Genomic DNA, 14,474 nt, shown 5'->3' on the forward strand with positions numbered 1-14,474 from the left:
ATGAGTATAGCAAGACCAAGTATGAATATAACAAGAGGTAAAGTATGAATAAAGCGAGTGGTAGACGAATTTTGTCCGGTTTGGCGTGCCATAGTTTTTGCCTTCTGCCAGGGTTACTCAACTTTTTGGAGGTTAGATTACGCGGTCCTTTAATAGAAATGCTGTCAAACTTTCGTATTCAACAACGTCCTCGATTTAAGATAAATAAAGCTCACGAAAAAAATATAAAACAATGGTAGTCTCGATTAATAGACTGTAAATTAAATTCAAACGGTTACCCGGCCTTGGAATGTTTTTTGAAGTTAGATGTAAAAAAAAGGTGGGAAAATTAGTGACAGCATGGCCGCCACCCCCACTGAGTTAATTTTTCACGACAATGATGATTCATTTAATTAAAAATGTGCGTTTTAATGCGCTGACGTCATACACATCTTTTGTTCATAGGTTAACACAGAAACGTCAACGAATGAGATGGCCGCTGTAGCGCGAAAGTTTGCCGTGGTTTAAGAAAAACAGTTCTTTTCAGACTTGGAATTAGCGGGAGTCTTGGGGCCAATGGCTCTTAATAAAAATCAGTGGGCTCTTAAAATAAATCATTCGAACGGGGGTTGCGGGCCACCGGGGCTCTCAATTTAATAGCTTTCTTCTTCCATGATGATTTGTACGCCGTTTTTGAAACTATATTTTCCTACCCTATACGAGAGCGAGATCTAGCGTTACAAATGATTATGTGTGATATTATAATATACTTGCTTGTTTTAAAGTTAATTAATGTTATTTCCTATTTTCCCTACCTAATTTTAAATTTTTACCCCCAATTCCCCCTCCCCCCGGCTTGGGCCAGTGGCTCTTAATAAAAATAAATTTAAGGGGGGTAGGGGGCCGCGGCAGGGCCCCCGTAAAAAATATCACTATTTCCAAGACTGGTTCTTTTGACTTTTTTTTGTCTGTAGCAGCCAAATCATGGGTGCTACCTCGGAGAAGGTAGCGCCGCACAGTGGGGCAAATTGAGCCCAAACCTGGTCAAAATTAATATCTCAAAAACCGTTTCCTGTACTAATTTAAAATTTTTGGGGCACTTAACACGTGTTGGGAAACAATTAAAAATGATAACATTGATGACCTTGAACAGTTTCTTCAAGGTCATTGAAAAATTATCTGGAGAAACGTTAGCTTTAGAAACTTCGTTCCAATTAGAAAGTTGTTCCTCATCATATTTAATGTCTGAATAACTTTGGCCCGAATTCATTTGATCAATTGAAAGCCGGAAAACAAGTTGGTCATCAAGTAAACAATGCTAAACTGTTTACAATAAAAATTTTATAAATCCAAAAATTACGTAAAAGAAATTCTCCCATTGAATTAGCATAGTTTTAAGTTGAATCGACGAACTCTAAAGAAAATAAATTTTCGATTACTTGGCTTTCTTTTTTACAAATTGAATCATATCAAAGCCCATTCAGCATAAAATGTAGGGAAGAACACTTTTCTAATTCGATTTTTATTGAATATCCATTACGGTTCTCAACATAAATTTGAATAAATAGAATATTCGTGAACAGAACATATGTTATGTCCGATTCATAATAACTTTCCTGTAGCCAGTTTAGCATTACTTACTTGATAACCAACTGGTTTTAAGTGCGAAATTTTTCGGCTTTCAATTGATCAAATGAATTCGGGCTAAAGTTATTTAGACATTAAATATGACGAGGAACACCTTTCTAATTGGAACGAAGTTTCTAAATCTAAAGGTTCTCCAGATAATTTTTCAATGACCTTGAAGAAACTGTTCAAGGTCATCAATGTTATAATTTTTAATTGTTCCCCAACACTTGTTAAGTGCCCCAAAAATTTGAAATTAGTACATTAAACGGTTTTGATGTTATCGCCATGGATCGTTTTTAAATTGGACACCCTTTTTAATTTCATATATCTGTTGAAAATCTTTACAAAAAATAGAAAATAGGCAAATATCAGCAAAATTTTTAAACGATATTTTGATAAATAATGAATATTCATCAACTTAAATCAAAAATTGTAACTTTATCTACCTAAATTCTTAACTAAAAGTCACATTAATTCTAAAAGGAATATATTAGTTAAAGACCTTTAACGTCGTTTTCCAGAATTCCCACTATTTGAACTAGGTGGCTTTGTATAATAGTTTCATAACTCTAAAATATCGATATCTACTTGGAATTGATATTTCCAAAACTAAGGACTGCAAAAAAAATATCTTTACCTTTTAAATCAAGCCTGAATGTATACCAAAAACTCCTACTTAAAATTTCTAAAAAAATCTACTACTTCTAAGGAGCCTGGTGGAGAATAAAATTTTGTAGTCAGAAATCAAACACCGGTAAATTGTGCGGGGCTTTATAAACAAATATTATGAATTAAAATAAAACTCATACGCGTGATTTATTTTTTTGACTTTTGGCCAGGTTTGGGCTCAGTTTGCCCCACTGTGCGCCGTTACGCAACCTAGACCTCGTTTCGGTCTCTATTTACTTAAATAACTTCGGAAAATATTTATTTAATTTATAGCTATCTTTACTCCATGTAATTAAAAAAAGTCAATAATTACCTAGATGGTGCTCCTATATCATAATGATAAGAGGGGATTTGAGAAACATTTCTGAATTAAGAGTGTTCTCAGAATGCTTCCGTAATCCAATGTCTTAAAGTCAAATAACCTTGCTGTTATTAAGCTTATCTTAACCGTGCCCATTATTGTTTTTGATTTAGAATTCTGGTACCACCTAAGGAATCCATGCCACTGTTAACTTGCCTTTCATTTCCGCTTATCCCCAACTTATAATTTTATCTTACTTAGTTAAAATCTTCAATTTTTAAATACCTGAGAGGGGTCAAGAAGGGGGTCAAATTTTAGTACAGCCAAAGTTACGCCACTGGTTCCCACATAAAGCCTTGTTGAAATGTAACACTCACTTACTTCCCTCAATTGGCCAATTAGTAATAGTATTAAGAAAGGAAATCCATGGGGGTGACATCAACCTTGTTCATCCATGGTCAATTAACACTGGTTTAAGTTAACTATCCTATAGCTGTTTAACTTTTCAAACCTACTGAAATTTTCCCATGATCTGATTAGTTTGAAACTAGGTGTATACTTTAATAATAATTGTGTAAAAGTTAGTTATTATTTTTTTTAACGTATTATTTTCACAAGACAAAAACTAATTATCTAATTAGGTGTTTACATATATGGATAAATAAAATTCAATTGATGTACTGAAATCAAAGCAGATAAGAATTCTGTTAATGCAAAACGTACGTCGAAACAAAAGATTGTTTCCAGAAATTTTGGCCTAGAGAAATTAAGTAGTTACACTCTAATTATCTTATTTTAAGCCAACAAATGAGTTATATTTAGCATCTGTTGTCAATAAATTAGCTTTGATTTACTAAACCCAGTTTATTTTGCTTTCTCCGCAGTTCTTTATTCATTGAAGCACACTTATTCTTTAAAATAAGATATTACAAAACATTTTATTTCTAGATAAAAATGTTTAAATGAGTAGCTTCATAAACATACCATACATACAACCAAAAAATGATTTATACAAATGAGAAATATTTTGAAAACAATAGTTAAAATGAAATTCTCAACAGCAAAAAATAGAAAAGTTTACATTTTAACTTCCTGCATTCTTCCTTTAACTTTACATACATCTCTACTAGTAATGTAATATTTCATTCAAGCTTTATGAAAATTGTCTTTAGCAATTCGCCCACAAGGTACTTCATCATTCATTCAGTTTATTTTTCACCACAAGAACTAAATTGTGTTAAGAAAAAATTGGCGACTCTCATACATTAAATGAGTACCACGCTGACAAAGTTGTTCAAGATACTCAATTTAGATAAAGGTCTATTTGATAGGTTTAAGGCATTTGTTTCAATACAATAATATTAATGCACCGTGATTTATTAACTACAGTTATAAAAACTCTTAATATAAGAGATTTGTTATAATTCAGGATTCCACATTTCCAAAATAAGATTTAACAGTTCAGTCTTAAAGCTTATATGAAATCCATGTACTTGAGAGGAATGCCCACCAAGCATTAACATTGCTGATTTAATTGAAGTTTAAAAATATATTTACCCCAATATTTAAATGAAAAGTTTTTCATGTTTATTTAATTTAGAAAAGGTACTGGGCAAACTAAGTATGACACAAACATATACGTAAAACTATCGTAAGATTATTTATTATTATTAATTAGCTACAAATAAAAGAATGTATAAACATGCCACTAAATCTAACAGTGACCAGTTGTAGGCAATATCAACTTTCAAATTATAATCAAGAAATTAATGAAAGTAATCATTACCATACATGTATCACATACTGGTATTTAACTTTAAAAAAGTAAGACAGCTTATAAATTCCTTTCTTGTTACTTGTTAAAATTAGCATAAAAGTAAAAACGTGCAACTACATATTAAAAATTATCAATTATTAGAACTTGTCCCCAAAAACTTAACCTAGGTGTCTCATATTTTACATATAAAAATTAGAACAGTTATAATGCTAAGTACTTCCAAACCTCAACTTCGTAGGATGGATGCGTTGTTTGTATAAAATTGTGTAAATTATATTCAAACAGCAAGAATATCAAATAAAACTTTGGCAGTAACGCAAATGCCATACATAATATTTCAAACCGGCTCCAACTCTTAATTGCCTTTCCAATTGCAAATTAACTAGAAAATATGAGATCATACACTGAAGTCATAAGTATCAAATAGGTCAGATATTCCTTCGCCTTCAGACAAAGTGAAATTATAATCGGTATCAGAAATAAGTGGTTCCAAAGGAAGAAATGGCAATATTTCACTATTCTGGTCCTCAGTTTGCAAAAGGAAGTTTTTCCCCATTGGAGCTAAATCGTCATCTTCAGAAATTAATGCATAACGAAGAGGTGGCTCACCTGCCAAGATAATAAGGGTTTGTGATTAGTTTGATCGATATATTTATTACATTACTAGTAAAATTGGGAAGCTCTATATGAGCTTCCAAATGTAGTGTTTGGTTGAGGTTATTTTGACAGTATTGCATGGCAGTTAGAAATTTTTCCAACGACTTCATCTAAGTCAAGTTGTTGAAAGGGATATGAAAATCAAGAATCTGGGCCACATATTCCAACAGCAGACCAGTATTGCCTTTCTAGGGCTCATCAGTATTGCTCCTCTAATTCTGGCACAGTACTGATGAGTTCCAAAGGACAAAACTGGTTTACTGTTGGAATTTGGGGCTTTATTTCTCGATTTTGTAAAGAAAATATGATATAAAATACAATTAGGAAAAGGTACTGCAAATTCTCAAAAGTCAGAAAAGTTATTTTCCTATTTATGAATAATTCAATTGAATTAATATTCCTCACACGTTTTCAACTAAGAATAAAACACTTCTAACTCTGCGCATAAATTTCAATTTTTGTTGCTTAATATTGGAGCTTATATTAGTAAAATTTAATTCCCAAAAATTATAACAAGTGACAAGTTAAAACCAATACTTTTGAGTAGTATTCAGTGGTGATAGAAGGAAAAATATTTGGTGAGGTACAAGAGTAACAACCAGGAGGATCCCCTAAAAGCCCCTTGAGAAAACCATGATTTATTTAAGCCAAAAGGCTCAAGATGTCTTTGGTTTTTTACAAAATTTGTATTGCGTATGATAATAATTTTCACAAAAATGGTTTAGCAAATAGGAAGTATAATTCATGTTCACGAGCTATTTTCCCAATCTGAGTTGGTAGTAAAAAATGATATTTATATATAATTCAGTTCTTTGAGCCTGTTGCAAGGTCCAATGAACTTTAAAGGTGCCAATTAATGGGGGACAGGCGTCTTACCATTCCTAAGTATTGCAGCCACACTGTTATATCATACATGAAAAAATTCAAAGCAAAATTTATTCCACCTACTTGATCCTTCACATGCACTTTCAGACTCGTCTTTGACAATTTTAGTTGGATCTTTACTTGAATTTTGTGGTTCATCTTCTTCAGGACAAAGAAAAACTTCAATTTCACCTTTCTCACTTTTCAACCATATTTGAAGACTCTGTAAATTATATCGAAATTGAAATATTAAATTATGTTAAATATTAATGTAATTTTTTGTACTATTTAAGTTTACATCATCAAACATGGAAGAGAGCAAGTGTGTAGTCAGTTTAATTTTTAACATTTGGAGTGTTTGAATGCTCATTTGTGAAAATCCTATCACAAATTTATTATTTGAATGCAAAATAAATTATTTATGAATTTAAACTTTGGTTTTCATTCATATATATTTTAAAAGGCCAAAGAATAATTCTAATTTTGAAGGTGATACTACGTAATGATGTGTTTTGGGAAGCAGGAAATTCTTGAATCAAGTGACGGAAGGGGATAAGCTACATGAATTTCCAATTATTGTGTAGAATGACAAAAGTTTCCGTGTTAAATTAATTTTTTATGGGCAAGAAGCTTTATTATTATTATTGAGTGGGGTGGCAAGCCAAACACTTCAACCTAAGGTCCATTGTGCATCCCCAAACTGGGTGACTTAAATAAGTCCTAATGCCAACATAAAGCTTAAAATCTGCCCGGCCGTGATATTAGAGACGTCATACGTCTCCAACCGATGCATACCCAAATGCTCAAACCTCTGGGCTGCATAGTAATCGCAGCTACAGAGTACATGTGAGGCAGTTTCCTCCTCAACTAAACAAGCTCTGCAAATTGGGTCATCACTGACCCCAATAAGCGTTAAATGTCTGTTTAGATGGCAGTGGCCTGTAAGTAGGCCAGTAACAATCCTAATACTGGACCTAGAGAGCGAGAGTAATTCTCTGGTTCTCTCCCTAGAAGGGCCAAGAGTAAACTCTTTGGCCTGCCTTTGACCCTCAGTTTCAGACCATTGTCTGAGTTGACGATCTGACATAAATTTGGACATCAAGCCGCGTACAAGTCCACGGGAGATGGGGAGAGCAGGTTCTGGACCAATGAACCCAGCCCTCGCACCTTCCTTGGCCAAGGCGTCGGCCCTTTCGTTCCCAAGATGCCCCTTACTCTTCAAGCATGAGGGAGATTGGCACAAATGCTAAAAATCCTCTCAAAATGGAACCAAATGCTTTCTTAGATATAAGTTTCATTTAGAGGACTGTGATTAAAAGATATACCTTTAAACCTGCCCAGGGTTGCCCCAATATTTTCAGATTCAAATTCATTGACTATTCCGTGACCATTTTAAGAGATTTTCCCTTATTTTTAAGGCCAAAATAAGACAATTTTTTACTTTATTTTTACTTTTATCAGAAGTTAATAAATTTAAAGCAACTTATATTGCAGTACAAAGGTTATTGTAAAATTAAAAAAAATTAGCAAAACTTTCAAGGAACTAAATAATAATCACAGAATTTGTTAGAGAACTAGAGTAAAATTACCTTCAAAAATTAGTGTCAAGATAAAATTTTAAGACTCTTTACAAATTCTTTTTAGGCCCATTTTTAAATTACCTGACTTTTCCCAGACGTGTGGCAACCCTGATGCCATTTAAATCTTTAAATAAAATTTAGTTTTGCCAATATAATTAAATTGATGAAATTGAAATATCGTAATGAATTCATGTCTAAAATGTAAGATTGTGTCATTCCACAATATCATAACATTGTGTTGATATGAGAATGCTTAAGACTCGCTCTATTAGTCTTTTATGTTTCCACTTACACTGACTAGTTTCAATCAGTATTTGGTTTAAGGAAGCATGATAAAGCTCAGTGGCATAGCCACCCTGAAATGCAGCGTTGTATAAATTATTTCTATAATTTTTTTATTTATTTGTCTGCCTATTACGAACATAATCCATTGGTAAAGCTGTAACTGGGACTTGACTAATAATTACTGGAAGAAAAGAAGACGCCAACAGTCAGCAAATCGACAAAAGAGTTAAAAACTCTTCAGCAAATATGCCTTCTTGGCGGTACGAGATTTAAGACAAAACTAAGCCTGACAATTCAGGCTTTGTTTTGTCCTAAATATCGTACCACCAAGAAGGCATATTAGCCAAAGTACTACGAAGTTAATATTAAATTTTACATGGTCTTTTTTACTCTTTTTATAATTACTGGTCCTACTAACTGTTACCACAACAGTTTCAGTAAAATAGTAAAAAACTTACGTCTCTCGGATCAGGTACTTCTAGTTTCGTTTCTGGTGGGGCTTTGATTGCAACAACTGTTTGTTCATAAAACGATCTAACACTTCTTAAATCTCTATAGGTCACAAAAGCAGTATACATAACAGTTAAGGTCAAGTATGCAAAATTCACATTGTTCAAAAAATACACCTACATAATTGGAATAACTACATTTAAATTTAGGCTGCGTTCAGTAACTCTCAACGAAGTATCTGAAATTTTTTTTCGTTGAAACTGTTGCTAACCTGACGTAGGATCTTGCTGAACGCTTTTTATGTTTGTTGTAAATTTTGTAAAATATCATCCATTGCGGAGTCTGCAGCTAGCCCTTCCTCCGTGACCGTTGAGCAACGGAAAAACATGCTCTTACAGCCAATGACTTCATTGCAAAATGGAGGGGCAACGTGACGTCAAAACCGGAAGTCAAAAACTCATTCAGTAAAAAACCACCGACCGTGGAGCTCAGCGCTGAGCTTTTTTAGAGTTACTGAATGCAGCCCTAACTTCCAAAATATTGGTTTCTAATTAAAAATATTTATACCAATATTATATCAGTATTATTTAAAATTAATGAAAATTAATTAATCTTTTAGATCAACATGAGAAGTTCACATGGCTGGCAGAATAATGAACTTCTTGTGTCGGCAACTCAAGATGAATTCAAACTGAGATTAACTAAAAGGATATTTCTTATTGCAATTTTCGGTAAGCATTTTTAATTGCAAATTTGCATTATTAATGAGGTCATCTAGTTGATTTTCTTTTGCTTCTAATATGTGCAATTCCTTTTGCGCTAGTTCAAACTTAATGGTGGATCTTGGCACAGAAACTTTCCCACCTCTAAAATGAAATATTACATTGGAATAAAAAAGCACAGTATCTAAAAACAATGTTCTAATACAGTACCTCCATTGAATATTATTTTTAGATTTTTTTTCAATGAGTCCAATGCCTTCAAGAACATTTGTAATATCATATATCCTTCTTTTCTGGACACTCAAATGGAGAGATGCTTCGTTCAAATCAACGACCTAGAAAAGTTAATACTGTTAAGACCCATTTCAAAATTTTGGTTTACAAACATGATTATAGATAAATAAAAATTCATCTTGGAGGTGTAGGCTGAACGAGTTTTTAAAATACAGAAATAGTAGAAACCAGTTTCAAATCTTTCTGAAAAATGACTTAATACTAGCATGAATGTGTTTACTTATACTTAGGGAGAATGACTATTTTGAGTTTCTCCGAATTCAAGTTGGCACAGTATATCATTGGCACGCCCCTAACGCAATTGAAAAACATGTGGATGACTTTCCCCCCTCTTGTGATGAGGGAATAATAGATCATGGTGCCAGTAGATCGACTCAACAATCATTCTCCCATGTATAAATATATTCTTGGTACCAGATATGCATTAAAAATATTACATACCCCATTAGGTGCTGTCTTTAAAAGATTAACAAACTTTTTGGTCAAAAGTCCCAATGATGTGTCATAGCGTGTCCTTTCTAGTGGCCTCTTTGGGGCTGTAATTAAAAATAAAATTAAACATTATAGTAAGGTTTAAAAAGCTATAATAGTACTAATGAAACAAGAAGTACTTTAAGCTATTTTTTTTCAGTAGGAAGTACCTCAATTTATAATCCTTTCAACCTCAAGATTTATAGATAATAGTCTGGATTTCTAATTCTAGTACACCAATACCAAAAAATAAGTTATATTTCTATTTCCAAATCAGTCAATACTTCCAGCTACTGAAGACAATCTACTAGTTTTATTGCCAGAATTACAACTTTGTTACATTGATGGTGAAAACACGATATTGATCTCAATTTTCAAAATACGCTCAGAAAACAAATGAATTTTTATACTCCATTTTACCTTCGCATTTATTTTGTCATTATTTCATAACAGTAAAACCCAGTTTTCATTATTAAAGCGTTTTATTTTTCAATTGCCATAAAAAAAATGAACTGGTGAAGGGAATTCCTCGTTGTAATTACCTCTAAGTTATAGACGAAGCCACGTTCGATTAAATTTTTTAGTAATACTGTAACGGACTTACAGTACTTATTTACTATACTGGCCTTACAATACCTCACTCCTCAACTTTAAATGTTTGCAGAACAAAAAAGGTTGGAGAGGTCAATTACATTAGTTACAACTGGTTCCTACTGTATTTTAAAACAATAATTCAAATAATAATTAGTTCATATTTTACCTAGGGTAAGGGATTACAAAACCTCTCACCAGCCACAGCATTTTACACCGGGGTTTTCTTATTTTGATTAGCCATGTGCTTCATTTAAAGGGATTTTCAAGGTAGAGTTGTTGGGGGGGGTTTAAGTCAATTTGAAATATGTCATTCAGTCACTGTTCGTCGCATTTACGAAGTTACACTCTAATGACGTTTCAGTGACGTTTTATAATCGACTTACGACACCTCACAACCCCCTTTAAAGGATTTAATTAATTTAAAGCAAGCCTTAAAAAGGCATAAAAGACTGGCATTCCTGTTGATTTGAAAGTGAGCTGTGCTAAGAAATGAGTCTTTCCCTAAGTTAAACTATACACAGAAAAAGGTAAAATGTTCCATCAGCCGTAAGGGGGAGGAACAAGTGCCCCGGTCCAAGGAGGGAGAACTGACAGAGAACTCGTCTGGTCTCCTTCACCAAGAATCCCATTGGCAGGAAAAACCCAAAAATAACATCCAGATTGGCTGAGCGGGAATGCATGTTTCTAAACTAATTAACCCTTTTAAGAGAAATTTCTTCGAGGAAATGTTTTGGACGGGAATTAGCAACATGTAGCATTTGAAGCCACTTACTACTATTTCTTTCATTTTGACTTATGTCTAAACGCCTGCCATAAATAGAGTAGTGCATTAATTTTTCAGGAACACCATAAAATTTACAGGTCCTCAAGCTCAAAACTGTAGTAGGTTATTTTATTAACTGCACAATCTACTTACCCAAGAACAATTGCTTCTTTAATGCTGTAGCATTCTTTGTTATTAGGTTAATAGGCTCTAGACCAAGAGAGTAGTCACTCAAGTAATAAGGTGTGATTGTATGCAAATCACAGAAAAAAAATGAAATAAATGGAAATTAAAATTTTTGCAGTGACCACTCCCTTGTTCTAAACAAATCGTAAAAATAATTTTTTTTCAATTTATAAAGAACTTTGTACTTTTTGGACTAGAGGATGAAAGAGCATCATTTCTACAATTCCTTCCCCGTTTGGCTTTCGGAGTTTTAAATTCATCGGATATTGGAACACATTCTAAAGGTAAAGGTGACTCTAGGTTTAGTTTCCGTTTAACCTAAGAAAAAACAATAGAATGAAAATTTTAAAATTTATAATTATCACATACTATCTTAAAAACAATTTGAAGTTCAAACATCATAAAACCCTTTTAGAGCATCTTACACATTAGTGTTAACTATGTCATTATTAATAACATAGTAACAACAAAAATATTTTTATTCATACTTAGATAGAATGACTCTGTTGAGATAATCAGAAGGCATCATGGTCAAATTTCACCATCTGGCACGAGAGGGGGGAGGAAAAACATTACCAACGTGTGCTTCAATCACATCAGTAGTCGATAGCTTTAGTTAAACAATGAGATACCAGGCTGATTTGGATTTAAAGGGGAAAGGAGCTTACTTTTAAAGCTTGAGGAGGATTGGAAGCAATGCTCAACATCGACTCAACAGTTATGTCCTCTAAGTATAAGTAACTACAGTTTTTGTTTAGTTTATGTATTATTTAATTTGAAAGAACAACCATGTTAGGTAGAGCGTGACAAATGCCAGGCAAAATGCAGTCCCATAATTCGATACGAAATTGACCTCCACTGTCAACATACTACAACAGGGTCCAAATATAATCTCCCTAGCCCATTCTCATGTTCCAATTTTTAACTCCCTGGCAGTTAAACAAAGAAATTAAATATGAAAATGTTTTAAATTATCCATGATTAGTAATCGTAATAAGTTAAGAAAAACTAAGGGTTTTGAAATCTACTTGACTTTTATGAAGAGTTTGGTTATATCCTACAAGCCTTGCAAAAAACTGACTAAAATGTGATTGTTGTGCTTTAAAAAAAAAACACTTCATCTCCATAAGATTTCACTTTAAGTTTAGTCTCACTCCATTTGTTTAGAAGTAAGGAGTTTATTTTTTTATTCAAAGTACTTTGTGGATTATAAGAATTAAGAAATTATCTCTGGTATCCGAGTCTTGATATACAATAAGATTTCCATGGCAAAAACAGTTTATCTAGAACTTTACAACCCAGCTGTTATATTTTTATAACACAAATTTTAAGTAAGATGTAAAATATTACACAATTTTCTATTTTAGCACTGAATTTATTAAGTAAAATCTATAAGGAACATGAAAAAGCGCCAACGCAACAAATATTCCATTAAAAACATACTAACTTTTAACTTTAACTTAACATACTAACGAGTAACGAGTAAACTAGTTCATTGAGACAATGTGATGCTATACTGCCAAAAACAACGTACATTAATTTTGTTAGTTATGCATTATGCTTTATAACTGAAACAAGAAAGATTTTCAAACATCTAAGCAAAGTTACAAACATTGCAATGCGGGTTGTGTGTTCTGCAAAGAATGCTATTTACATATCAGTATTAAAACAATAAATATAAAAGTACCTGATTTCGGCTTGCTGGCTCTTTTGCTGTTAATTTATATTTGGGTCTAGCTAAATAATAATGGTCTTCTGTTTGGTCATATTCATCCATAACAATGGGAGTGGCATGGCTTTGTGGAGTTGAAGGTGTTAGACGTTTTTTATTTTTTACACGCGATGACCTATCACTTAGTTTAGAAACTGGAGTTGTCATTAAACTAACTGCTAACGTATGGTTTGTAGTCTGGTGGAAAGCCATTATCAATAAACAACTTAAAGAAATTAAATCTGCTTCAATTCATCACACATGGTGTAAATTCTAATCCCTGTTCTTTTGTCTCTTCATGTTAACACTTATTTCCTTTGTTAGCAGATATTTCATTTGATTTTTCGGAAAATTAAAATATAATAAAATAAACTTCAATACATTAACTTAATACGAATTCAAATAAACATGAGTTTCGTTGGCTGACGTCGCAAGCCTACCCTTTATTCTTTCTCCTTTATCTAAATTCATGAGGAGCGAGAGGAAGCCAAGCCCGGCCGGCTTCATGAAAAGCTATCGCCCCTCGGGCCTGTTACTTTTAACCTACCAATTTTAAGTTTTTTGGCGCGAATTGTATTTCCCGCGATTTTTTTTCAATATGGCTTTAGTGAATAGACAACATAGGTTTTAAAAAATCTACGTAACGAATCATTAGGGTGCGTTAAAGAAAAAATCACCAAGATCACGCGCATTCGTCGCGTGTGTGAAATCCAATGACCAAATTGCAGGCTAGTTATAGACAAAATTTAATTGACTTTTTTTGGTGCAGATTATTGATGAACTAAAGCACATAGATATTCACCTCGTAATATATCATTCGAGATTTACTAATTAGCTATTCCAATTAGGGATCGGACTCTTGCAACCGGATGGCAAAAAAGACGTTCAACGGTATACCGTACCCATAGAAATCTTATACTCCTACCTAGAATGCTCCAGTCTACGGGAGAACCTGATGCCAAGTCATTTTGTAGCAACGACTAATGATTATATAGTCTTTGCTTAAGCTTTAGCCAATCAGCGGCCATTAATTGACTACGGCAAGTCGCTAGCGCCATAGCATGGCGGTTAAAAATAGTAGAAGCTCAGAGGATTTTTACAGGATCCATCCGATCCAAGCTCGCAGAATTCCCATAGGTTTTTGCTGGAGTTTTTCACATGAACCACCTCAACGTTTTTGGATTTTTATTTAATGAAAGTGTTAAGATTTTTTGAAATTTTAGTTTTGTTTTCATATTTACTTGTTATAAGGAATATTTAAATACCATTGTGAGGAAGATAAATAAGATTTCGTTTAGGTTCGCTTTGAAAATATTTAAGCCTAGGCCTGACATAGGCCCAACTTTTAAAATGGCAGTTTTGGGAGAAGCAGTGACTGAAGGTCCTTAGTATTAACCTTTGTATTTAAAGGTTATTTAACATTTAAAGTAAGTAAAATTATATTTATTATTTTGTTTGTAGAAACTTAGATAAACAAAAACATTATGAAAGAGTAATTATATCCCACTAAAAATACATTACACTAACGAATGACAATTATGA

General features: G+C 33.0%; 1 protein-coding gene across 2 annotated transcripts; it reads right to left on the reverse strand.

The window, feature by feature from the left end:
• Positions 1-3,939: 3,939 nt before the first annotated feature.
• Positions 3,940-13,510, reverse strand: LOC149943248 (transcription factor E2F3-like). Of its 2 annotated transcripts, XM_090178373.1 has the most exons (9): positions 13,373-13,510; positions 12,909-13,247; positions 11,407-11,539; positions 9,649-9,743; positions 9,124-9,248; positions 8,905-9,057; positions 8,200-8,311; positions 5,961-6,099; positions 3,940-4,964 (listed from the first exon to the last, which is right to left on the reverse strand). In XM_090178373.1, the coding sequence occupies exons 2-9, from the start codon at positions 13,143-13,145 to the stop codon at positions 4,753-4,755; spliced, it is 1,206 nt and encodes a 401-aa protein (XP_090034499.1). In that variant the 5' UTR covers positions 13,146-13,247; positions 13,373-13,510; the 3' UTR covers positions 3,940-4,752. The 2 variants fall into 2 exon arrangements, with proteins under 2 accessions (XP_090034499.1, XP_090034498.1); XM_090178372.1 differs by having other exon boundaries at positions 12,909-13,510.
• Between the last annotated feature and the right edge of the window lie 964 nt (positions 13,511-14,474).

This window comes from Leiobunum rupestre, chromosome 6, assembly GCF_980474605.1.
Source record: "Leiobunum rupestre chromosome 6, qqLeiRupe1.1.hap1, whole genome shotgun sequence".
NCBI lineage: Eukaryota > Metazoa > Arthropoda > Arachnida > Opiliones > Sclerosomatidae > Leiobunum > Leiobunum rupestre.